At 41.0% G+C, this 27,734-nt stretch overlaps 1 protein-coding gene across 2 annotated transcripts in view; it reads left to right on the plus strand.

Annotated features, from left to right (window-relative positions):
* The window catches only part of CAPS2 (calcyphosine 2), a 204,822-nt gene that overhangs the window by 95,670 nt on the left and 81,418 nt on the right, over positions 1-27,734 (plus strand). For both annotated transcript variants that reach the window (XM_073620021.1, XM_073620023.1), the window contains 2 exons: positions 24,934-25,029; positions 26,710-26,803. In XM_073620021.1, coding sequence (XP_073476122.1) covers positions 24,934-25,029; positions 26,710-26,803 — 190 coding nt within the window. The remainder of the gene's footprint in view (positions 1-24,933; positions 25,030-26,709; positions 26,804-27,734) is intronic.

Raw genomic sequence — 27,734 nt, forward strand, 5'->3', positions numbered from 1 at the left:
TGAGGAATCTGATAAGTGTACCTTATCTTTTTGTCTTTAAATACTCCTTAAAATAAATGTTATACTGATGTTGCCCAAGAATGTTTGTGTCTAATCTGCTTGCAATGTTATGTGCAAAAGTACTAATTTTATTTTTTCTGGTTTGACTCCACAGTTTCCTTCAATGCCACAGGAATGGCAGACTGTGGCCTCCCAGTTTGCCGAGCGGTGGGCCTTTCCCAACTGCGGAGGGGCAATCGATGGGAAACATGTCCACATCGTCCCACCACCCCACTCGGGCTCATACTGTTTTAACTATAAGGGGTTTCATGATATTGTGTTGATGGCGGTGGTGTCGACGACATATGAGTTTTTATATGTGGACGTAGGGAAGAATGGCCGGATGTCGGATGATGGAGTTTTTGCCCAGACCGAGTTCTACCGACGTCTCCAGAGTGATGACTTGGGATTGCCACCTGCTGAAGAGAACGTGGAAGGACTCCCATTTGTGTTTGTCGCTGATGAAGCATTTGGTCTGGGTGAACATCTGATGAGGCCATTCCCACAGAGGACCCTCACCCTGGAGAAGAGGGTTTTTATTTACCGGCTGGCCAGAGCCAGAAGAGTGGTAGAGAATGTGTTTGGTATAATGGCCAGCCGGTTCCGCCTATTCCTTGGCGGAGTATAAACTGAATCACATAGTGCTAGCATGCTGTATTCTACATAATCATTTAAGGAGAAATGCTCCAAATTATGTGGCCTCAGTTGGGCCTGAGGCTGCAATTCAGGACATAAATCCAATGACGGCCCTGGGAGCTGGCCGTCCTGGCTTGCCCCCCAAAACGCCCGTGATGTGCGGCAAAAGTATCTGGACTATTTTACGGGTTGGGGGGCCATTGCTATGCCAGCAAATTTTTGATTCTTTTCTATAATTAAAAATTATTTTGATCTGAAATCATCTTGAATTTGATTTACTGCTTGTGCTTGAGGAAGGGGTTGCACCCACAAAACACGTACATTGATATCTCATGATGGCAGATAGCACATGTTAACACACTGTGTGCATCTTCAAAATTTAGCTTTTAAAATGTATTAAAACTAGGAAATTTCTCAAAAAAATTCTAAAATGGTGTATTTTTTTGTTATTTAGATTCTCCCTAATACATCAATCATGTTCTTCATTTTTTTGTTCAACACCATTGGTTTTTTTGCTTTATGATGTCTAAATCCCGACTACACACCATTATGTCCTGGATTAGCATTTGTACACTTGCACTGGTGAAATGAGGAGATTGTTCTTCCACAACATGCACTTCACCTAAAATCAAAAAACACACCATGTATTATAAATATGCAGGCATACATCTATTACCTGAAGCTGTGGTCTCAGACACTCACCTGTTGTGGTCACTATTTCAACTACGTCATCCACCTCTCCTTCCTCCACATCCTCAGGTTGCTGTGTGCTGAGTTCCCCTTCTTTAGGAGGAGGGAGGTTCCTGGTGTCCTCAGACATCCCGAGTCTTTTCTCCCCTATGAGAATTAAACAAAAGGTATACTTAGCACACAGATATTTGAGGCCAGAAATAGGAATATGAAACATTGCTTGGAAGTGTGGTACAGTTGTCTGTTTTGGTAGAGTTCCAAGCTGAATACATGATTTTTTTCCCTTACCAAAGCTGGAATACTTACCTTTTTTGGACAATATTCACACATGGAGACACCCCTAGTATCCCCTGGAGCACCTGTGTGGGACACCCTAAAAAGTTTGTTCTGGTGTCCCACACTAGTGCTCCTGAGTCCAGATGTGTAAACAGCTGCTGAGTGTCCTCTCCTTACATTACACTGAATCAAGTTTGCATTTCATTCTAGTTACAAACACATCTAGACAACAATGTACTAAACTTATTTTAATACAAATAGGCATGACCAAATGTAGTTAACCCTGTATCTGCAAAAAACATTGTATTATTAGTGGGCGAACAAACGATGTTTACTACGACCGATTACTGTGCCCACGAGCCTGAAAGTTGCCATTTAAAACTGTACAACAGTAAAAGCACATGGAGCAGCATGCAAGTAATAATAATCATATGAACACAGGACAAATACTTTTTAGAAGCAGTTTCTTGATCCTTCTGTACTGATCCTGCTCCCTCAATTTCAGGTCTGACCAGCGATTCCTCAATTGCTCCTTGGATCGTCATACCCCAAAATTCCTGTGCAGACTTTTCATAACTTTAGATATGATCTTGGCCTTTCTCACATTTGGGTTTAGGTAAGGTCCATACTTCCCGTCATAGTCGGCCCTCTTCAAGATGCCCACCATCTCCACCATCTCTACAAAGGACATATTTGAGGCCTTATATCTCCTCCGGGATTGTGAGGTTTATGGCTCCGGGCTTTCCTCGTCGTTACTGTCATGCCATGTCCTCTCCCACTGCGCCGAAAGAGAAGGGGTGGGGAAGATTCTAGAAAGAACGTCAGGGGCGGGCGACGCGGGCAGATTTTCACGCATGCGCAGTGTATATAAAGCGTAACGCGCATGCGTCGGACGTACGATCTGTGAGTGGAGGAAGTAACGATCGTGAGAACGAAGGTAACATTTTAACTTGGGGCATCAGTGGCCTATACTGCTTCTAGATTGAGGCCTATATTGTGATAAGATTATGAGAGTTTAGCCTGACATTCGGGTTTTTCTCTTGTTTTTTGTCTTGCAGAAATAATGAATCCGTTCAAAAAGCCTGAGTTTGAGCCAGTTTATCGATAGGTACAGGGTGCTGCCCAGTTTATGGCAAGTCAAACATAATTTATATCATAACAGACCAGCTAGGAAGGCAGCGCTGGAGAAACTGTTGGAATTTGTGAAGACAGAGGTCCCCAACGCAGACAGCTATTTTTTGGACAGGAAAATTGGTAGCTTGAGGAGCACATACAAGAAGGAGCATAATAAGGTCCTGGCATCCCAGAGGTCAGGAGCAGCAGCAGAGGACGTGTATGTACCCAGTCTGTGGTACTACAACAAAATGCTTTTTTCTGGAAGACCAGACTGAAGTGAGGTCATCACTTTCCACACTTCCTTCCCCCCCAGCTGAGGCTTCCGAAGACCAACCTGGGCCTTCCATCCAGGAAAAAGTGGAGGCAGGTATAGTATTTTTCTACATATTTCTTGTCCTAAAATTAATGATGTTAACTAGATGTTATTGTTAATAAGAAATTAATGATTGAACAAAAAGTGTTTTACATATCAATAGACAGTAGTGGCCAAAAATGATTGGGACAAGAATGAAAAATGCTAGGGTCAGAATAATAGTCTTTTCTATTTATTAACATTCAATTTGCAACAGTCATGAGCTGAAAATTGTGTGTAATTGATCAAGCAAAAACTAAAACTATGTCCCTTTTTTATTACACAGGAAAGCCTCGGCCAGGATGAGGGTCTAGAATGTGGCAGCCACGAGGTGGCAGCCAGGAGGTGGCCGGGCCCAGTGGACTGACCCAATCCCAGGTCCCACCCCTCCACCCAAAAGGCCCAGGAAGGGGTGGAACGTGGAGGAGGCAGCACTTTCCCTCATTCGGGAGGCTCATGTGACCCTGAGAGACCCCCCAGCGTTCAAGAGGGCTATGGCTGCATAGTAGCAGTGAAAATGCAGGAAATGGAGGAGGGCCAACGCCTCATCTGTGAGAACATCATTTTACAGACCCTAAATAAGGGGTTGAGTGGCCAACTGACAGAAAATACACACCTTTCTGAGTTCATCCATCCTCCTCCTCCTCCACCACCTCTTCCTCCTCCTCCTCCACCTCCTCTACCTCTTGCCACAACTCGATGAACAAAGCCACAGCGTGCAGGGAAGCGTGCAAGTAAGACAAGAGAGTGATGGCCTGGGTTCAGTCTGGTCTGACAGAAGACGCAGGCTGTTGTAGTACCACAGCCTGGGGACATATATGTGATCTGCTGCTGTTCCTGATCTCTCGGCGTCCAGGACCAGATTGTGCTCGCTATTGTATGGACTTATTTATGACCCAGAATAAATAGTAATTTTGTTTTCAGCAAATACTTGCCTATGTGTTTTTATTAAAAAAGGACAGTTTGTGAGTAGGCAGGTACATTTCAAAAATACAACGTCAAATTAACAAGGGACACCAACCTCCTTGAGGTTAAAAAATACAAGATAATAATGTTGTTGTGATAACTTGACTCACACAAAAAAAAATTATGGCGAGCGCTAGAAAATAAATTTAAAATAATAATAAAAAAAAGGAGATCTTGATTTAAACAAAAAAAGGAAAAAAAACACTATAAAAAATAATTGTAAATATTATTATGGATATCTGGCTTTAAAAAATAAAGATATTAAGGAGATCGCAAGAAATAATAAAGAAATAAGTTTGTCAGAACTTTGTGTGAATATCAGCAGCAAAACAACTTCATTATAAAGAACAAAAGAATGCACTGCATTAAAAGATCCAAAAATTTACAGCGTGACAAATGTGCTATCTCCATTACGAACGCTAGTTTTACTAGACCGAGCGCTTCCATCTCGTACTTGATTCTGAGCATGCGTTTTTTTTGCGTGTCGGAATTGCATACAGACGAACGGAATTTCCGATAGGAACTTTTTCCAACGCAAAAATTGAGAACCTGCTCTCAATCTTTTGCTGGCGGAATTCCACCAGCAAAAGTCCGATGGAGTATACACACGGTAGTAATTTCCGACCAAAAGCTCACATCGGACTTTTGCTGGCGGAATTTCTTATCCTGTGTACATGGCATTAGAGAACTTACCAGTATAGGTTAAGACAAAGGAGGGAATTACCCTGAAGGGTATGTAACCTGAGGGGGGAGAGTGGGAGAGATACACCATGGGAGATGGTAACGGAGGGACAAAAGTCAATTCAATTAAATACATGGGGGGGAGAAAAACAGCTATTAGGATATTAGAGGCAATGGGGTTTATTTGCTAAAGGCAAATCCACTTTGCACTGCAAGTGCACTTGAAAGTGCAGTTGTTGTAGATCTGAGGGGGACATGCAAGGAAAATAAAAAATCATTATTTTTGCTTGTACATGATTGGATGATAAAATCAGCAGATCTTCCCCTCACTTCTACAGCGACTGCACTTCCAAGTGCACTTGCAGTGATAAGTTGATTTGCCTTTAGTAAATCAACCCCAATGAGTCAGGGTTAGGCTCAGAGTTACTCCACAACTCCCAAATTTTGGAAAATTGGGGTAGGAAGTCATGTACCACAGCAGTAAGGTGTTCCATTCTATGTATGTGAGCTAGGTGTCAGGGCTGGGCTCAGCCCTTCCTTCTCTAAGCTGGCCGCTCAGCTGTTGGCTAATTGCAAGCTCCCATCTCTCTCCACAGTTACTCAGCTGTTGATGATCCTGCTCGTCAGTCCTGCCTACTTAAGCCGTCCAGTCCAGAAGAGCTCCGCCTTCGCCTTGGTCACATCACAAGAAACTATCTCCTGCATTCCTATTTAAAGACTGGCTTTGCTGACATTCCTTCTGGCTCCAGATCCTGCTTGCTGTTCCACTACTTTGATCACTGACTTCTGGCTTGGCTGACTATCCATTCCAGTTACTGAACTTTGCCTATGTTTTGACTACATTTGTTCTTTTTATTTTTATTATTAAACAAGTGTGATTTAACTGTACTTCTGTCTCGGTTTGATTTCATGGTTTCTGACAGTAGGTGAAGGCCATGATTTCAGAAGATACAGTCAATCCACTTGTTGGTAATACTCTTTCCAGATTGGATGAGCAAGATTGCCGCATAGATCAGTTTGCCTTAGCTTTGCAAACGCTCCTGATTAGCGCGGCTCACCTGGAATCTCCTACTGTGGCTGCTCCGGTACAACCTGAGTTGCAGGCCGTCCCTGCTGCTGCGCAGTCTCTTTGCAGCACCCGCCTCGAGTATTACCTCTATAAGAGGTATGTCTGGTTCCGCTCCGCTTCCCCAGCGATTTGGGGGCGATACAGTTCAATGCAGAGGGCTTCTCAACCAAGTTGAGATATACTTTGAGATGCTGCCCCAGGCGTTTCCCACTGACAGAAGCAAAGTAGGTTTTGTGATATCTTTGCTTTCTGAGAGAGCCTCGGCCTGGGCAAACCCTCTATGGAAGACACAAAAACCTCCTTTAAAAGGGTATTTGACGTTCCCACACCCTCCGCTTCTGCTGCCAAGTGCTAATGTCCATCAAACAGAGTACGAGAACTGTTGCCGACTACGCCATTGAATTCCGTACTCTGGCAGCAGAGGTTGCTTGGAACAATGAGGCCCTCGTGGCTGTTTTTTCACATGGTCTCTCAGATTCCATCAAGGATGAGATAGCAGCCCGAGATATACCCACTGAGTTGGAGAAGTTGATCACGTTTGCCATCCTCGTTGACTCAAGACTCAGACTCTCTTTTAAGGAGCGCTTGCGGAAGCCTCCTGTACGTTTGCCTCTGAGCTTTGCAGTCCCACCCGTGCCTCCCTCACCTCCCATGCCTCCTGGTACCGAGTCGGTCAGTGAAGATGAACATGTGCACTTAGGCTTCACGCGTCTCTCCGTGGATGAGAAGACCTTTAGGAGGAGGGAGAGTTTGTGCTTTTATTGTGGCCAGGCAGGTCACTTTTTGAAGTCTTGTCCTACCCGTCCAGGGAACGCCCGAACCTTGAGGTCCTGTCATGGACAGACCTTAGGTGGCATTGTTTCATCCCCACTTATCCAGAAAGATAAGCCCCTGGTTTCGGTCACCCTTTCTTGGGCTGAGTCATCCATCAAGATACAGGCTCTAATTGACTCTGGGGCTGCAGGCCTGCTCATTGATGCTGCCTTTGTATTGAAGCACTCAATTCCGCTGCAGCTGTGTGACATTCCACTTGCCATTGAGGCTCTTGACGGGAGACCTCTACAGCCTGCCATGTGACTCATGAGACGGTTCCGTTGTCCATGGCCGTAGGGGCTCTTCACCATGAGATAATCCAATTCCAAGTTATTTCCTTACCTAAGTTTCCGCTGGTTATTGGTTATCCTTGGTTACAGAGGCACAACCCCTCTTTAGATTGGCTCCGTGCTGAGGTTCTCTCCTGGTCACCACAATGCAGTGAGACATGCTTCCAGAAGGTAGCCAAAGTCCTGTGCACCTCTTCACTCTCCTCCCTGCTGGAGGAGTACCGTGATTTTAGCGATGTCTTTGACAAAGGTCAAGCCGGTAGTTTGCCTTCACACCGGCCATATGATTGCGCAATTGACCTTCAACCTGGTGCGATACCCCCTCGTGGCTGGGTTTACCCTTTGTCGGTCTTGGAGGATAAGGCCATGAAGGAGTATGTTGCAGATGCACTTTCTCGAGGTTTCATACGCAAATCCTTGTCTCCTGCTGGTGCTGGTTTCTTTTTTGTGAAGAAGAAGAGTGGTGAATTGAGACCTTGTATTGATTATAGGGGTCTCAATCGTTTCACGATTAAGAATGCCTATCCGATTCCGTTGATTACAGAGTTTTTTGACTGCCTCAAGGGAGCAACGGTTTTCACAAAGCTTGATTTGAGAGGGGCATACAATCTCATGAGGATTAAGGAGGGGGACGAGTGGAAAACTGTGTTTAATACCAGAACAGGCCATTATGAGTACCTTGTAATTCCTTTTGGCCTTTGTAACGCCCCGGCAGTTTTCCAGGAACTTATTAACAATGTCCTACGAGAGTTGTTTCAGTTATGTGTGGTGGTTTATCTCGATGATATCCTCATATTTTCCAAGTCTCTGAAGAGCAACCACACAGATGTCTGTCATGTGCTTCAGAAACTAAGAGAGAACAATCTCTATTGTAAACTGGAGAAGTGTGAGTTCCATCGTGAACAGGTTAAATTCCTGGGCTATGTCATTTCCACTGCTGGTTTTTGATGGACCCAGAGAAACTTTTGGCAGTCCTACAGTGGCCCCAACCCGTGGGTTTACGTCCCCTGCAGCGTTTCCTGGGCTTTGCCAACTATTATCGGAAGTTTATTCGTAACTTCTCGTCTCTGGTCAAGCCCCTGACTGATATGACTCCGGAGTCCATTAAGGCCTTTGAGAATCTCAAGGTTGCCTTTGTTTCTGCTCCTGTGTTGGCACATCCTGATCCTATGTTACCTTTTATCCTTGAGGTTGATGCTTCTGAGACTGGTGTTGGCGCCCTTCTATCTCAACGTCCTACCTCTGAGAGTGCTATGCATCCTTGTGGCTACTTTTCCAAGAAATTGTCACCTGCGGAGTGAAATTACGAGATTGGTAACAGAAAGCTGTTGGCGATCATTTTAGCCCTACAACCCATACCCAATGGAGAGAGGCCCTGGACCCACCTGTCTATGGATTTCATTGTGGAGTTACCCAACTCCCAAGGCAACACTGTTATCCTTATGGTGATTGACTGGTTCTCAAAGATGTGTCATTGTATTCCACTTAAGAAGTTCCTCATTTCTAAGGCTTCCATTTTTGCTCGGGAGATCTTTCACTTACATGGGCTACCCAAGGTGATTGTCTCGGACAGAGGTAATCAGTTTGTGTCCCAATTATGGTGAGCCTTTTGTGGACAGTTGGGAATTCAGCTTGCTTTCTCCTCTGCGTATCACCTGCAGTCTAATGGGGCAGCAGAACAAGCCAGTCAGTCCTTGGAGCAATTCCTATGTTGCTATATTTCTGACCATCATAACAACTGGTCAGACCTTTTACCATGGGCAGAGTTTGCTCACAACAGTGCCTTAAATTCTGCTTCCCGTTTGTCCCTGTTTATGGCGAATGATGGTTTCCAACCTTCCATGTTGCCTGACTCGTTTGTTCCGAAGAGTATTCCTGCGTTAAAGGAGCATCTCCGTGGTCTTCCTTCCACTTGGGTACAAGTCCAGGAGGCTTTGCATCATGCTAATGATAGGTACAGACTCCATGCTGACCGCAGACGCCTGCCTGCGCCTTCCTACCAGGTTGGGGACAGGGTCTGGCTGTCATTTTGCAACCTCCGACTTCGTGTTCCCTCACTGAAGTTCACACCTCAGGTTAAGTGGGCCTTTCCGTATTCTTCGCAGGATTAACCCAGTGGCTTACGCATTAGATCCTCTTTCCAATATGCGTATTTCGAATTTATTTCATGTCTCCTTATTAAAACCTTTGGTCTGCAACCGCTTTACCACCTCGGTGCCACGTCCTCACCCTGTACAGGTTGAGAACCATGAGGAGTATGAAGTACAGTCCATTGTTGACTCCCGTAGGTTCCGTGGGCGCATACAGTACCTGGTGCATTGGAAAGGGTACGGTCCCGAGGAACTCTTTTGGGTCTCATCCTCGGACTTACATGCCCCTGTCCTCCCCCGTGATTTCCATAGACGTTTTCCCTTCAAGCCTGGTGGTCCACAGAGGGGGAGGGGTCGTTGAGGAGGGGGTACTGTCAGGGCTGGCCTCAGGCCTTCCTTCTCTGAGCTGGCCGCTCAGCTGTCAGCTAATTGCCAGCTCCCATCTCTTTCCACAGTTACTCAGCTGTTGATGATCCTGCTCGTCAGTCCTGCCTACTTAAGCCGTCCAGTCCAGAAGAGCTACCACTACTTTGATCCCTGACTTCTGGCTTGGCTGACTATCCGTTCCAGTTACTGAACTTTGCCCATGTTTTGACTACCTTTGTTCTTTTAACTTTTTTTATTAAACAAGTGTGATTTAAGTGTACTTCTGTCTCGGTCTGCTTTCATGGTTTCTGACACTGGGGCCTGCAAAAGTTGGGTTAATGTGGGTGGAGAGGTAGATAACCACCCTAAGGTAATTACCCGTTTAGCTGCTAAGAGGATAGACGCAACAAGCTTTTGGGCATACTTGGAGACACCAGGGACAGGCAGGCCCAGGAGATAATGGATCGGGTCTAGAGTAATAGTGATCTCAAGAAGGTTTTGTAGGAGGGTTTGAATTGAGAACCAAAATGGTTGGATGATGGGACATTCCCAAAAGATGTGGTAATGGGAACCCACGTCTCCACGGCATCTCCAGCACACCTGAGAAACCTTAGGGTCATATCTGTGAAGAACCTCTGGGGTTCTATACCAGAAAAGCAATATGTTTATAGGCTGTCTCTCTCTGCTCCATGCATCTCGAAGCTTTAGAAACTGAGTCCCATATATTCTGCCGTTGTAGGAGAGAGATTGGTTGTCAGATGATTTGGGGCCATTTTTGCATATATAAATGGTAGGAGTCATTAGGCGGAGAAGCATCATGGAGGAATTTGTAAATGGACGATATAAGATGAGGTTGGTAGGGACCTTGGGCACATAAGAGTTCAAATGGAGTGGGTTTATCTAAGGTCAAGGCCCATGATTTGGAAAAGAAGTAATGTTTAAACTGTAGGAAGGAGTAAGTTGCTTAGGGATATGGTATTTGTGTTTCAATCTCCGCAAAGGAATAAAATCTATGGGTAAGTGGGTGTACCATATTACGAAATTGGAAGATGCCAGCTTGCAACCAAGGGTACATTCGGCTATAGGATAGACTGTCGAAGATTTCTGGGTTAAAAAGCACATTTAGCAAGGGTGGACAGGGAGAAGAGAGAGAGAACCGTTGTGAACATTTTTTTCCATATTTTCCATATACATAGAGTGAACAACATAGGGTGCAAACGCATGTTTCTTAGTTGAGTGATAGACGATTCCAGGGTTGAACACAACATGGCACAAGATGGGGACTGGTAATGTTTTAAATAGATACAGAAGCTGCGGCAAAAAAAACATCTTAAGGACATTGATCTGACCCATAAGAGAGAGAGGGTAGGTATCCCATTGGCGTAGGAGGCAATCAATATCCCTAAAAAAAGGAGGATAATTAGCCTGATAAAGGGTGGGGTATGAAGAAGTCATATGAATCCTTAGGTATATAGAGATTGGGAGCACCAGTGGTATGAGAAATTCTATTGCAACTTTGCAAGGGCAGGAGGGAGAATGTATAATGGTAGAGCCTCTGTTTTCCTCATGTTAATCTTTTAACCTGAGAGTGAACTAAAGGTTGTTAGTAAGTCATGAAGGTTCGGGAGGGAAGTATGCGGACTAGTCAGTGTCAAGAGAATGTCGTCAGCGAAAAGAGACAGCTTATATTCCCTCTGTCGCAAATAAACCCCACGCATATTTTAAGATTGGGAGCAAATGGCTTCAGCCAAGGGTTCTAAGCATTAGATAAAAAGTAGAGGAGACAAGGGACACCCCTGTCTCTCTGCATTTAGTCTGAAAAGGAAAGTCCACCCTAACACTAAAATCGCTACATCTACAGACATCCACGATATAAGCCTAACCTATCTAGCCCTATAAAGAAGAAATCAGTATACATACCTTTTTTGACCAGCAATCCGGTCTGGTCTCCAGAGGCCGAAGCTCTGCAGAGGACACAGCCAACAACGGCTGTGAAATGAATGAGAAGAGACGTCACCCATAGATTTACTATGGGGCTTCCGTTGTCAGCTGTGTCTTCTGCACCCGCCTCCACAGCGAGTTGGGTCAGCTTAAAAAATGGTATGTATACTGATTTCTTCTTTACAGGGTTAGATAGGTTAGTGTTAGATCGTGGATGTCTGTAGATTAAAACTGCTGCTTTCAATAAAATAATACCTGGTAATTCTGCCAATTAAGGTCCTTGTTCAGATGCTTCCTATTATATGGTGTAACTGTCTCTTGCATATTGCGTATTCAAAGTTCATTCAAACCATTTACAGCTGTTTATTTCAGGAGTCTGTGCAGGAATTTTCTATGAAGGACAACTGACTCCAAACCTGCATGGTTTACTTTTAAAACAATTTCATGTTTAATTTCTTAAAAACCATATTCATTTTACTAATCATTTGGTATTTTGTCAAAATATTTGCTCCATTATCTCTACTGTTCTTCTATTTTTTGCTGCAAATAATTGCTCATTGAATGTTTTTTTTACCTCCTTTTCCTTTATTTGTATGCCATATAAAAGAAAGAATCAGCATACTTTTCTGTAATATGTACAGCTTTGAAGTAACTTTTAAACAATCATCTTAAAATCAGGTCAGCACTGTGGCAGAAATGTATTTTTTAAAGATACATGCCAATCAGACATGAAAAATTTGCATTCAGGCTCACTCAGCGGGCATGGCCTGCCTGCTGAATGGCTCTGCTTTTCTTTATGGTATTCGTATTGTGCAGTTGACTGCCCTAAGTGCTTATGGCTGCTGATATTCTTATCTTGAGAATGGCTTATGAATCAGAACCAGCAGAAGAGCAGTCCAATTAGTTTATTGGTTTTGAGCATGGTCTTGCTGTAGGTTATTAAAAGGAGGTTGCACACTAAAGGCTCATGTACACTGCAGCTGAAAAAAAAAAAGCTGCTTTTACAGGCATTTGCGCTTTTATTTCAGCTTGAAGAAGCTTGTGCTTTTTTGTGCCCTTTTGCAAGTTTTTTTGAGCTTCTTTGAGATTTTTTTAAGCATACATGTTTTTTTTTTCACAAACCCTCCCCTCAGCTCATTTTTCCTAATTTTTTTTGTGTGTGTTTTCAAGCTTCTTTGAGCTTTCTTGAGTTTTTTTGCGCTTTTTCGTGCATTTTTGGGCAATTAGGCATCTTTTCTGCTCGAAAGCTCCTCTCAAAAACACAAGTTTTTGCCTCTATGCTCCTGTAAACTTCTGAAAAAGCCATAGGGTGCATGGACACATTGGCTAACATGGAGGGGAGTTTCCAGGCAGAAAAAATGAAAGCTCAAAAGCCTGTAGAAGCTGCTTCTTTGAGCTCCTTTGAGATGCAGTGTGCATGAGCCCTAAATAATCATGGGCAAAAGGCAGTCTGAACTCAAATTACTGTAAAAAGCTTGCTGAATTTGTTTGTTGCGGATTATATAAAATTCAAATTAAAGTGGTTGTAAACCTCTAAAATTAAAAATGAACAAATCATATGCCTCTAAAGTATGTACTAGCTTCAGTCCAAAGCACCAAGAGTGTTTCTTATCTGCTTTGTCCTCCCTCTACTATCTGCATTAATTATTTGTGACAGGTAATACCGATACCACAGAATAATGGGGGGGTGGCCCCGCTACCCCCCTTCAGCACACAGAGGGTGCATGTTTCCCTATGATACTGTGTGAAGGGGGTGTGTTGGTTCCCTCCACTCAGTTCCCATGCCACACTGAGCACCCCTCTCTGTGCTCTGCAGTGTGTGAAGTCTGATCTCGACCCCCTACCTGCTAGAGTTGTGAGATGCTGTGTAAAATGTGTGTCTTATGAGGCTGTAGAGGAAAGAAGGTAGCAGATAAGCATGTACAACTTATATAGTTGGATTGGTTTCAAGTCTGTGTATCACCTAAGGCTAGTCACTTTACTTGAATATATGTAAGGGTTTACAACCACTTTATAGATAATTTCAATATACTTTGTCACTTTTTAGTTCTCTTCCAATGAAATCCAATAACCAGTGCTCAGGAAAAACCCCAGCAGCTGGAATTACTTTATGCCCTTGGGCAAGTGAATCATTATGTGATACTAAATCCTAGTACACACAATGAGATTATCGGATGAATGATCATCCATTTTTTTTGGATGCTAGTCTACACATTGAAAGCTTTATTTAAAAAAAAAAAGAAAACAAACATGCCTATACTTACCTGTTCTGTTCAATAGTTTTGCACAGAGCAGCCCTGATCCTCTTCTCTTTGGGTCTTGACGCTCCAGGCCACTCCTCTTCATCGGGTGCCCCCAGGGAAAGCCACTTTCCCTGGGAGCACCCATGCGTGCTCGCCCCCAAGTCCCGCTGCTGCATCCATTGACATCTGTTCCCGTGTCACCGGACACTGCTATCAATCTGTCCAACGAGGAGAGAGTCAGCAACAGGAGCTCCTGTGCTCATGCACATCGCTGGATCGGATTGGACTCAGGTAAGGACAAATGGGGGGGGGGGTCTGGGGGACAGCTGCAGCATGGAAGTTTTTTCACCTTAATGTATTCTATGTATATAGTATAATAATAATAATAAATAGTATATAATAATAAAGTAAAATAAGTTTTCAAGAGAAATAAAGGCTAGGCTTTCATCCATACCATGGAGCGTTCCAAGAAATATAATAGGAAAACCAAAAGGCCATGCCCATAGTGTAGTACATATTAAAACCAAATTAATGACTATAAATACGGTATATGCTTACATGAGTCTAAAGTACAACAGCTTTTACAACCAGTGAGATCTGTGTTGATCAATACAAGTGCAAATATTTCTTCCCACCACTAGGTTTCACTAACATGCAGCATACCCCATGTGAAATGGACTCTCACCAGAAAATAGGATCCTTAGATATCAATGGGTCATATCAGGCATGATGCAATAAAAACATGGCCACCAGGTGTCTCTCTACTTCCCTTAGGTCTGCTCTCTAGGTCTCGTTCAGTTCAATGGATCACTCCAAGAAATAATATAGGAAATTCTAAAACACCAGGCCCATAGCGTAGTAGTTTTTAAAACCAGTTTAATATAGTAAAAATATTCTTACATGAGTCTACGTTAGACAGTTTTAACAACCAGTGAGATCACTATAAACAAAAATAGTGGATACCCCAGTTCTGGTTTCGGTGACAAAGTGACCTCAGACACTGGACTGGAACTTGACATGGGGTATTTGTTTATACAGATCTTACTGGATGTTAAAGCTGAGGCACCATAGACTCATGTAAGTATTATATTATTAAACTGGTTTTAAAAAATGACAACAAAATTATAGAGCTGGTATTGCATAACATATTGATTTCACTTCTTGCCTCGCTTTAGGAAGACCTTATCCTCTAAAGTAAAAAGTTAAAAAAAATAGTGATCATTCCTCTGGCATTCTATTGCACTCGGAAGGATCAGTAACTGAGCTCCAAAAAACCCACAGTCTGGTGCTAGCTATAGGCAGAGGATAGCCCAGCATGGGCATTTGGAATTCACTAATGGAGATGGTGAACCCACTGACCTAACAGGAGAAAGATGGTGGTTCTCAAGGTGTATCTTTCTTACAAACCAACAAACTGATGTGTCACCACAGCTGTTCTGCAGCAGGAATGTTCTTTTCTGGTTCTACTTGTACATGCACTTAAAGTATGTAAGCTGTCCTATGTTACAGTCTGATCTCTAATGCCGAACTGTTCAGTCTTTGGATGTCATTATGTTAACGTGTTTATTTGCAATCTGCAGCTATTTAATAGCAAAATAAAATTAAGGCTCACATATAGAACCACTTGCCTTGCTAGCCATTGCTGAAAATGTACAAGTAATGACATTAGTAATATATCAAGTGCGAAGGAAATCTCATAATGTCTTTTGTGGTATCCTCGCTTGAGTGTAATTTCTTTTAAAAGTCTATTAAATTGTTTCCTATATAAATCTCCGGCCTGTTGGTGGCTTTGGTGAACTGAATTTGTTAAACATGAGTTTGTAGCTCCAAGGCATCTGATGATGTTATTTTTGTATAATAAGAATAAAAGACTGCCATGGATCACATTAGTCACTGTAAGTATGCCTTGCTGTGCCAGAATACAACAAACTAGCACTGGGGCAATGTTTCCTTTACTAACGGGCTATTATTTTTATTAAATGCCTGTATCGTAAAAAAGCAACTCTGGTGATTGTTTTGACTGTGTGTTCAGTGGAAAAATACATTATATAATTTCTTTACATGGCAGCAAAAGAAAAGCTCTATGTACCTTAATCAAGATTGTGGTTTAGTTTTTAACAGATTTATTCAGTTAATTTCTCTAGGTTTTGTTCAGAGTAAATTTGTAGTCCTGCAGATGCACCCAGTTTTGCACTAAATATAATTCTGCATTTAAAGTCTAGTCTAACAAGTAATACATTTGAGTTGCTTTTAAGGATATACATGGTAGCAGATGCCAATAATTTTACACATATCAAACAGTAAGATAATAGGAATATGTTTGAAAATTATATACTGTATGTTGTAAAGGTGATGTTAAAGTAGTTCTTCATTATTTAATTTAAAAAAATGAATTTAATTAATTCAAATTTAAAGTCAGCGGCTACAATTTAATAATAGGATACTTACCTGTCAAGGGACCCAGTGCTGTCCTCACCCAAGCCGGCTCTTCAGCCATCTTCAGGTCTAGACGCGAGCATGTTTACTTTGGGAAGCTGTGACTGCTTGAGGGTTTACAGCCAGATTGCAACTGCACATGTGCGAGCCGTGATGCACTTCGCAAATGGTCCTGCAGCTATCTGGAACCTATGACATGTCCAAGAAGGCTGTGGGGGAAAGAGGGGGGCCGAACATCTGCTCAGATCGCCAAGGTGATCCGACCGGCAGTGGGAGCAGGTACCTATCAAAACAAGGTACCTGTTGACCCCCAAAAAAACAAAGTGCCAAAATTTAAAGAGGGGGGTGGGTGGAAGCAGACAATCAGAACTTCCTCTTTTGTGTGACGTTCTACTTTAAGGTATGTTCTCCTCAGATAGCTGTTCTGTTCAGTTTACTCCCAGTCCCTAGTTACCTCCTAGAAGCTAGAAACATATAAACTTAGAAAGGGTGACAGCAGAAAAAAGATCAAGTTGTCCATGGAGTTTGAAAAATCAGCCAGAACTCTTGCATCCATATATTAGTTTCCAGCTACTGATACAAGTGGAACATATATTATCATTCCTGGTTTTTCTGAAAGATCATATTAAGGGACTTTCTGCACATCCCTTCTGCTCATAGCCAATATTACAGTATTCGGGATCCATATGTACACAATGTACAAGTTCAAGGATTAATGAGAATGTGAAATAATTGTGCAATATGACAGGGTGGTTTTGGGTCTATGATTGATTTTTATAATTGTCTATGTGTTACATGTACAATAAAGTCGTTTTTTTATAAGGCATTGGTCTATATTTTTGGGATAAGTTTTTATAGAGACCCAGTTCTGTGATTGTTTGGTTTTCAGCCCATAACTAATTTCTTTATTTTTTATTTTTTCATGACTACTTGCTAGGGGCTCCCAACTGTACTAAACTTAAGGCCTGTAACACACGATCAGAAAATTGTACAAAAAATTCTGCTTTCGAAGCGATCGTACCATAATCTGATCATTAGTACATTAGGGACGAACGCAAACATTTTTCTCGTAGGATACCAGATGGTACGTTTTTCGTTTAATCAATACAGTTTTCGTCCGAAAATACCACAGAAAAACAATACAATACATCACATCACTTTCACATTTTTATTCTGACGTACGAAACTTTTTGTATTTTAGTACCCTCTTCATTTTCAATATGAGACTAACATGCAAAAAAAAAAAAAATGGACACTCATTCATCTAGGCTTTACATTGATGGCCCATGTCTTGGAGCCAAGTGATTTTGTGACCTGAGTTTTTGGAAGTTTTGAGTCCATCAAGTTTGCCCATTTTTTTTCTGTACATAGATTTGTGTTTGTCCCAAGCATGTCTTAATCCTGGCTGACTCCCTACCTGATGCTGGATATTCCAAGCATCGACCAGTAAAATAATACTTTCTAGGTTTGTTTTGAACTTTCCTCCTACAAGTTTGAAGTCATATCCCTGTTTTCTTGAACGTAGTCTTATTTGAAAATTCTGCCCTCCTAAATTTCTTTCAGACTCATAATGTATTTAAAGGTTTCAGTCTTGTTTGTATTTTGCCATCTTTCCTCAAGACTGTACATATTACATTACTGAAGTCTCTTCTAATGTTTTATCCCTCAGACCTTTCACAATTTTTTGTTGCCTGTCTCTGGACTAATTTTATCTTAATAAGATCTTTCTGTAAGAGAGGTCACCAGGATTGGACACATATTCTAAATGAGGTCTAATTAAATATCCATATAGTGGAATGAGGACCTCTTTCCTCCTGCTGGGGATCACTCTAGTGATACACCCTAGAATTCTATTCACTTTTTTCACTGCCTGGCCAGCCTGGTAAGCACTGGTAAGCACTGGCCTGGTAAGCACTTAGAAATCTTTTTCCTCTGTAGTGTTGTCTAACACTGTACCCTCAAAATTGTACTCTGTCAAGGGATTCTTTTACTCTAGATGCATTATTTTACATCTAGAGACATTAAACTGCAGTTTACACTGATTTGACACATTTTTCAGTAATGCCAAATAATATAATCTTCGAGCACTGCCAAATAACAGGACCTAGTACAGAGACTTATGGTACACCACTAGTAACTGCAAACACACTCTGATATCTATGCTTTATCTAACTGCATGTACACTGAACCACACAAGGGTTAGGTCCTTGTACAACTTTTTTGTTATGAAATCTAAAACTATTAAGAAAACAAGAATCTTTTGTATAGTTGGGAAAGGAAGCTTAGATCCAGAGCCAAAGCAGACTGGTGGCAGAATGTTGCCAGAAATCTGGAAGTATCTTTTGCCTTCCAGTGATAATTTTCAATTCACATGTCCCAGTAAATCTATTAAAGAGTCTCTCACAGGGCTGCCACCTTTAGCCTCACTACCATGGCTTTGCTTGTGCAGTTGCCCACCTTTGGTGAGAGACTGCAAACCCACACAAAAGGAAAGGGGTGCTGCTCCAGGCTCCAATATGTCAAAGTCCAGTAACAGCCGCTGGGAGTGCAGGCTAGGAAGGGGCTTGTCTCTGTTTGGTGAGAGACTCTCACTTGAAAAAACAACTCCTGTGTCTATACTTTGCTTTTGAAAAATTGTGAATTCCCTCCGGAGTCTGGCAGATAGTGGACTGAGTTCAGGAACAGAGGATACTATTGTTTATGTTTATCTATGAAAGCATCAGCTCCTGGTATATGCTGATATCTATAAGTTTCTCGCTTTATAGAAATTCTTCTCAAATGACAATCTTTAGAGCCACATTCTTTGAAGAAAATTGCATCAAATTTCACATTTAAGCTCTGCTAGCTAGTCATTCAGCCCTTCCCAGAGCATTAACCCTCATACATGCACTCATAGGAGAAAGACAAAGGATTTTTAATCTTTCTGGATGAAAAGTCTGAGAATGGGACTAATGCTATGTACACACGGTCGGATTTTCCGACGGAGAAAGTGCGATCGTATTGTGTTGTTGGAAATTCGGATCGTGTGTGGGCTCCATCGGACTTTTTCCATCGGAATTTCCGATACACAAAGTTTGAGAGCAGGCTATAACATTTTCCAACAACAAAATCCGAAACCTTTAAATTCCGATCGCGTGTAGACAAATCCGACACACAAAGTGCCACGCATGCTCAGAATAAATTAAGAGATGAAAGCTATTGGCTATTGCCTCGTTTATAGACCCGACGTACGTGTTTTACGTCACCGTGTTCAGAACGATCAGATTTTTCGACATCTTTGTGCGACCATGTGTATGCAAGACAAGTTTGAACCCAACATCTGTCGGAAAAAATCCGAGATTATATGTGGGTATGAAAAATTAAAACAATTTCATAGAAACCTACTGCTCATCAACTCTATATTTATTTAATTCTATTTGAATTACTGTAATGAATGCAACCCAATTTATTTACCCTTTGATATTACATCATAGCAAAAAATGCAAACAATCTGAAAACAATCTGTTTTCCTAAACTTTAGGATACAATTGAGATTGAGTTGGATAATTGGGGCAATGACAGAATTTCTGTAATGATTCTCCTTTGAGATTGGCAAAACCAGTGGCACTTGAGCATTTTTGACAACTATGTTTTATCATTATAGCTATACATCTACCTTTGATCTGGTCCTAGAGATGCAGTTTGCATTACAGTAAATCTGTGTCTTTGCTGACCAATAGACTTATGCCCTGTACACACGATCACACATTCCGACAACAAAATCCATCTGATTTTTTCCAACGGATGTTGGCTCAAACTTGTCTTGCATACACACGGTCGCACAAAGTTAGTCGGAAATTCCGAACGTCTAGAACGCAGTGATGTACAACACGTACAACGAGCCGAGAAAAATGAAGTTCAATAGCCAGTGCTGCTCTTCTGCTTGATTCTGAGCATGCGTGGCATTTTGTGCATCGGAATTGTCTACACACGATCGGAATTTACGCAAATGGATTTTGTTGTCGGAAAATTTTATAGCCTGCTCTCAAACTTTGTGTGTCGGAAATTCCGATGGAAAAAGTCCGATGGAGCCTACACACGGTCGGAATTTCTGACAACAAGCTCCGATCGCACATTTTCCTTCAGAAAGTCTGACTGTGTGTACAGGGCATAAAAGTACCACTAATACATAAACTTCTTCTATGGATTTGCTTAAACTGTATTTATCCATATTGAATACTTGATCAACATGATATGCAGTCTGACGGTTTTTAAAACATATGTGATATACATTTTATATAAAAGGATTTATTGATTATTATATGGCCTTACATCTTTCATTCTACATATTCCGGTCCATTGTTTAAATAAGATGATAGAAATGGTGTAGCACAGGGGACTGCAATGCATATAGAATGCTTTAAAGTTCACTGCACTGCCAAAAATGCTGCATGCTGTAGCTGCAAAACTTTTTTTTTTTTTTACATTTTAGAGCAAGGGAGGGTTATAATCCCTGTCAGATTTTTTTGCCATCTGAGTCCCATTGCAGAGCCAAACAGGAAGTGAGAGGAAATCCTTGCAAATTAAAGGAATTCCTGCCCCCCCCCCCCCCCCCAGGTCACCATTGGAGGATTTCCTCTCTATTACTTTTCCGAGGACAACCCAAAACAAATAAAGGGACAAATAAAGATGGTGAATCTCCTTAATGGGGGAACAGACAGCAAAAAAAACTGACAAGCATTCTAATCCCCCTGAAATCTATCCAAAGCTAGGATTTCCTTAACCACTTCAGCCCTGGAAGATTTCGCTGCTCAATGACCAGGCCAATTTTTTTGCCATACGGCACTGTGTCGCTTTAACTGACAATTGCGTGGTCGTGCGACGCTGTACCCAAACAGAATTGACGTCCTTTTCATTCCCACAAATAGAGCTTTCTTTGGGTGGTATTTGATCACTGCATATGGTGTTTTTAAAAAAAAAGTGCAAAACCAATGTGACTAAATGAAAAATTGAAAAAAAACAGTGGCGCTAAAATGCAGAAATAAACTATATCTTTCCTTTAAGGAAGTACTATGAAATAGAGTGTGTATATATATAATAGTTCAGACTCAATATGTGACCACCAAGTGACAAGTGATAAAAACATATATCAGACATAAATCATATCAAATAAACTGCTAATGTAAAAAGTCCTTGAATGGTGATTTCTTAAACTTCCACCACACCCAAGTGTTCGGTGATTCCACTCCCTATAGAAATCCACTCACCGACTTCTAGTGCCCACACTCTCGTGTAAGGCGCAAAAGCTTTTTTGACCGCATCAAAAGGGTCACAACGGCAATCCAAAAAAACAGAATCGTGTGCAGGGATCATTCCACATGTGAAATAAAAATAATACTCCAATAGTGCAAAAACGTATAACCAGTTTATTAAAAACACTCAAAATCTTCAGTATTAAACTCACACTTTTCAAATATCAAAACAGCAGAGAAACGTTTCCACAGCAAACAGATCTTCACAGCACAGCACAGCAAGCATTTGAACCAGCCACTATAGAGTTGCGGTCATGGCGGACCCGAGGTATGCAGGCGTCAGACTGCTTCTCTCACCTACTCCCCGATGCCTCCCCGCTCTAACGATGTGCCACTTCCTCGTACGGTACGACAGCGTCACTTGTCACTTGTCATTGGTGGAGTACGTCATACAGCCACGCCCCGACAAGTTTCGTCATACACCGACTTAATCATGGGATTGCAATCCTATGATTAAGTCGATGTATGACGAAACATGTCGGGGCGTGGCTGTATGACGTACTCCACCAATGACAAGTGACGCTGTCGTACCGTACGAGGAAGTGGCACATCGTTAGAGCGGGGAGGCATCGGGGAGTAGGTGAGAGAAGCAGTCTGATGCCTGCATACCTCGGGTCCACCGTAACCGCAACTCTATAGTGGCTGGTTCAAATGCTTGCTGTGCTGTGAAGATCTGTTTGCTGTGGAAACGTTTCTCTGCTGTTTTGATATTTGAAAAGTGTGAGTTTAATACTGAAGATTTTGAGTGTTTTTAATAAACTGGTTATACGTTTTTGCACTATTGGAGTATTATTTTTATTTCACATGTGGAACGATCCCTGCACACGATTCTGTTTTTTTGGATTGCCGTTGTGACCCTTTTGATGCGGCCAAAAAAGCTTTTGCGCCTTACACGAGAGTGTGGGCACTAGAAGTCGGTGAGTGGATTTCTATAGGGAGTGGAATCACCGAACACTTGGGTGTGGTGGAAGTTTAAGAAGAAATCACCATTCAAGGACTTTTTACATTAGCAGTTTATTTGATATGATTTATGTCTGATATATGTTTTTATCACTTGTCACTTGGTGGTCACATATTGAGTCTGAACTATGATATATATACACTTTATTTCGTAGTACTTCCTTAAAGGAAAGATATAGTTTATTTCTGCATTTTAGCGCCACTGTGTTTTTTCCATTTAGTCACATTGGTTTTGCGCTTTTTTTTAAAAACACCATATGCAGTATTTTGACCTATAAAGTGGCAGCTTTAGAATAGATTTCACTTATTTCAGCCTTAGGCGCAGTGGTAGTAAGCTAGTTAAAAAGGGATGCGGTATTACTTGCATTACCAAACGGTTGGTATTTGATTACCTCTGCGTTTTTTTTGTTTTGTTTTTTTGCGCTATAAATAAAAGAGGAGCAACAATTTTGAAAAAAACACAATACTTTTTGCTATAATAAATATACCACATTTTTAAAAAAAAAAACTAATTTTTTCCTCAGTTTAGGCCTATATGTATTCTTCTACATATTTTTGGTAAAAAAATCTCAATAAGCGTATATTGATTGGTTTGCACAAAAGTTATAGCGTCTACAAAATAGATGATAGATTTATGGCATTTTTATTATTATTATTATTTTTTTTTTTTACTAGTAATGGCGGCGAATTGCAATTTTTATACTTTGATATTGTGGCGGACAAATTGGACACTCTTGACACATTTTTGGGACCACTGACAATTATACAGTGATCGGTGCTATAAAAATGCACTGATTACTGTATAAATGTCACTGGTAGGGAAGGAGTTAACACTAGGGGGCGATCAAGGGTTAACCGTGTTCCCTCACTGTGTCCTAACTGTAGGGGGGATTGGACTGTCTAAGAGGAGAGAGAGATCGGTGTTCATACTAAGTATGAACACATGATCTGTCTCTACTCCCCTGAAACAACCGGGATTTGTGTGTTTACACACACAGAGCCCAGTTCTCGCTCTGTCACGAGCGATCACAGGTGCCTAGCGGTCATCGCGCCCGCCGGGCACTCGCATCGGCTCCAGGCACACGCTGCGGTCGCACGCGCCCCTACTGGCCAAAAAGGAAAAGCGACGTAAGGTAATGTCGATTTGCCCAGCCAAGCCAACCTGCCACAGTAAAACTGCGGCGACTGGTCCGGAAGTGGTTAATTTGCAGAGATTTCCTCTAACTTCCTGTTTTGGCTATGGGACAGGAAATTAAGGCAACATTCTCCAATGGTACACAGATGGCAAAAAAAAAAACTGATAGGGATTATAACCATGCCTTACTCTATCCAAAATGAAAAAAAAAGTTTTGCCTATAGTTGTTCTTTAAAGTGTGTCCAAACAAAAATGTTATACACTATATCTTACCAGTTTTTGGATGTAATGGCTGCATTAGTTTTCATTTTTCAAAGTTTTTTTCCCTTAATTTTCATTCTGGCAAGAACAACATCTTTTTTTAACTTAAATAAAAAACACAGTCATAGAAACCCTGTGGGACTTTTAAGGGGTATAAGTCATCGGGAATGAATACAAATCACTAATATTAATAAAAGCATGTTGGTTTATTAGACTTTACGTATTAAAAATATGATGATCAAAAAGCAATCAAAGTTTAGGTATGTATTACAGCCACATAGATTAATCATATTATGAATCAAAACACCCCCTATAGTACTGATATAACAAGATAGACAACCAATGTATAATAATGCTGCACGTTATACAAGGCAGCAAATATAGATCCAATGTTGTGCTATTGCTGAAGGTTGGGGGAATTTTCACGTCTCAACCTGTTCTGTGGAATAGATTTCTTCAGGAGACTTCAAGGTGAAAAGACTGTACATGGCAAAACAAGGTGTCCCTGCATGATCACAAGTTAGTGGATGAGTACAAGACCCAGGGTCTATTCAGCTCAAGGAGGTCGGGTGGGCATCAGGGGGGCTTGAGCCACAGGGCTAACACACCTTGACGTTCACTGGAGAGAGGATCCCATGCACAAGCATGTTCCAAAAGCAGGGTACAGAGCTCTCCTTCTTTAACAGTGCTAAGCATGCATCTCCCCATATGGAGTGGAGCCAACAATTCCAGAACTGTTGGCTCCACTCTATACAGTGAGATGCATGCTTACCGCTGTTAAAGAAGGAATATACTTGACTTCTGCACCTTAACTCACACTTTCTTATTTCTGTGTTTTGTTTTGTATTGAGGGAGATTAACTTATCAAACCTATAAAACAATGTACTTTCAAATAGAAAGAAATAGCCTGGCCGCTGCACACCTCGCTTGAGTAGTTAGTAGGTAAGCAGACTCCGCTCGATTTAATCAGGCCACACTCCCAAAATGTTGCCTCACCCTCGGGTTAAGACATCCAGCCTGCACCCTCACTAGTCAGTGGCATTCAACTTACTGGACCTTGCGAGCCTGAGAGGGGGCCCCTAAGCATTTATCTTGGGTCACAATATACTTTCAAAGTTATATTTAACAAACCAAAAGTATTGGCTAGTAGGGACATTAAGATCTCTGGAAAGTATTAGGGTGAATATGGTACATGGTACTTAAAGTACAAGAATAAATATGTAATGTAAAGAAACAAAATATTTGCAACTACATAAAAATGTAACCCTTGAATATTTTTCAGAAATGGGCGTGATGCCAGTCGGGAACTTATTGGGTTCTTTTTCGCTTATGACAAATCTGTTACCATCTATGAATATCACCAGTTTGGGAAGAATAGGTAAGGTTCATTTTTTTGTGTTGCAGCAAATGAAAAAATTTTGTCCATCAGCTTTTAATATACTAAGGTCCAAACAACAATTAAGCAGTATTCAGGCCTCTCAAAAGGAAAGTGGGCTTCTGGGCAATCTCTCCTCTCTCTCCCTTTGGATAGACCTATTTGCGTTTAAACAACAAAACCCTAATGATGCAAGGGAAGATTGTTTTTCCAGCTTTAGACTAAAACATAGCCTCTGCTCTGTCTCTTTTTTATCTTGTTTTCTAATGCTTATTACAGCAACATTAATTCAGCAGTCAAAAGCAGCATGTTTATTCACAAACTGTAGTTTTGCCTATCTTTTAGCTTACATAATTTTTATATCTGTGAATAGGTTCACTTTCTCCATCCCTATTTAACCACATCAGGAACAGCATGTTAAACCTTCTTCCTGTCCAGGCATTTTTTCAGTTTTCAGTGCTGGGATAGTTTGGCTGACATTTACTTGGTCATACAACTCGGTATTTAAATTGATATATTTTTTTACAGACAGATAGAGCTTTCTTTTGGTGGTATTTAATAACCACTGTTTTTTATGTTTTACTATATAAAGTTCTCCTTTTTAGATTATAAGCTCTAATGAGAAGGGCCCTCTGATACCTTTTGTCTTCAATTGCATTGTAACTGTACTGTCTCCCTTTATTTTGTAAAGGGCTACACAAATTGTTGGCTAGGAGCAGATAACAGGTAACAGCTCAGATGTGCTGATTATGCAAAGAGTTCAATGAACAAGAGCACATACCATAAGCAGGTCTAAGCAGAGCAGGTCAGCTGGAACTTGTAGTTCACCGCTACAGATGATGGTAGATGTTGGCTGGACCTTGTAGTTCACCGCTGCAAATTAAGGTAGAGGTTGGCTGGTGCTTGTAGTTCACCGCTGCAGATGAGGGTAGAGGTTGGCTGAGCAGCCAATTAGTAATGCTGAGTCTGGCACTACAGTAGAATTAGGCAAAATATAGTCTAGGCAAGCTGGGCCTTACACAGGTAGATCAGAGTCAAAACGGTACAGAATCAGAAGAAAGCAAAGCAAAACTAGCCGGGTCATACACGAAATATACAGAGAAGATATCAGCTTGGTTAAGCAGTAGCACACAAGGTAACAACTCTATCACGAGTTCTAGTGGTATGCTAATACAGGTGATTTAAAGATGAGCTGGCCAATCACCGTTGTTGCCTAAATATAGAGGCATTTGTCCATTTTTCATATAGATGTTTAAAGCTTCTTACATCTCATCAGCACAAGACTTTGAAGCCAATATATGTTTTTGGAATCGCACAATGACATACAGTACACATTAATCATATCATGAGGTAGGCTAAAAGACATGAAAATCCCTTTATTAAAACTCTGTTAAGTACAACTTTGTCTTTTTAAAACAGAAATTGGTCATGCTCACACCTTATTTCTTTTCAAATCTTTTAAAGAAAGTTTTTTTCTTTATTTAAATAAAGCAGGAAAAAACATGCAGATCATTCCTCTATGCCCCTGTGGCTAATTCTCTAGTTGGTTTATATCACTAGCGGAGTGTAACTATACCAACGTGTTTGTACGCCATGAAGAAAAACATACAGTATATTTTAAACATACAGTATATTTCTTTGCATGCTTTACCTAATATTTAAGTTGTTTATATTTTCTTAAAGGACAAATGCTTTACCCTTCATCCAGAAAGGAATTTATTACCATAGTTGTGGTCGAAGGAAGGGGAAACCCTATGCACTTGATGATTTTTATCCTGTAAGTTTGTATTTTTTATGTTTTTGTAGACAATTTTCTTTTTTTTAAAATGGACTTCATATTTTTACTTAATCAGACAGAAATTAGTTAGGCTGTATATAAGGTTCTTGAAAAATGATTGTGCTCCATTCAGTGGAGAGAAAGCCATTTCATTGATTAGGACACCTTAGATCATGGGATGTTTTATGAGGACAGTAATTACATTCATTTATCTTGAAGCTATGTGCTCTTCTTCAGTATTGTCATTACTTTTTGCCCTCTGTTCATTAAGTAAAACATAAATAACTGTGTATGTCAATGAGAAGACAAGTCAATTGTAGATCATGATGTCTTTACAGAGTATGAGAGAATTAGATAAAACCTGTTGTTTTTCAGTTGCTGTACAAAAAATATATATTTTTTGTAGGCATATTAATATATAGTTTTCAAAACTAGATATTTGTTGATAAGCAACTCGGTCTTTGTCATGGACCCCTCAAATGTACAACATAGTTGGTATATGTACTCCAAAAAATAAGCATAATTGGAATGCATGAAAACTCCTAGATACTATTCACAATAATAAACATTATAGTTATGTGACATTATGAATTTTATGATAAAGAGTTATAGTGGTAATAGGAACACATTTGGATATTATCTAAAAAAAAGTACACCGGTGCTGTAAACATATATCAGTGAAAATAAGTAATGAAAAAAACAAAAAATGTCCAACTTGCTGGAAAATTAATATAACCTTAATGTAATCAATTTTAAATTTATTATAAAACTTCCCAATATTCAACTCTTTATATCTAGATAAATCAATGGTACTTGACAACAACATACAATAATAGGTTGATTCAGTGACAAATTCTCAATGAATTGTATTGGTGTAGCAGGGTGAACCCATGGTACTCGGTAAAATGGTGGTTTACTCCAGGTTTTGGTA

Source organism: Aquarana catesbeiana, linkage group LG03 (assembly GCF_042186555.1).
Source record: "Aquarana catesbeiana isolate 2022-GZ linkage group LG03, ASM4218655v1, whole genome shotgun sequence".
NCBI classification, from domain to species: Eukaryota; Metazoa; Chordata; class Amphibia; order Anura; family Ranidae; genus Aquarana; species Aquarana catesbeiana.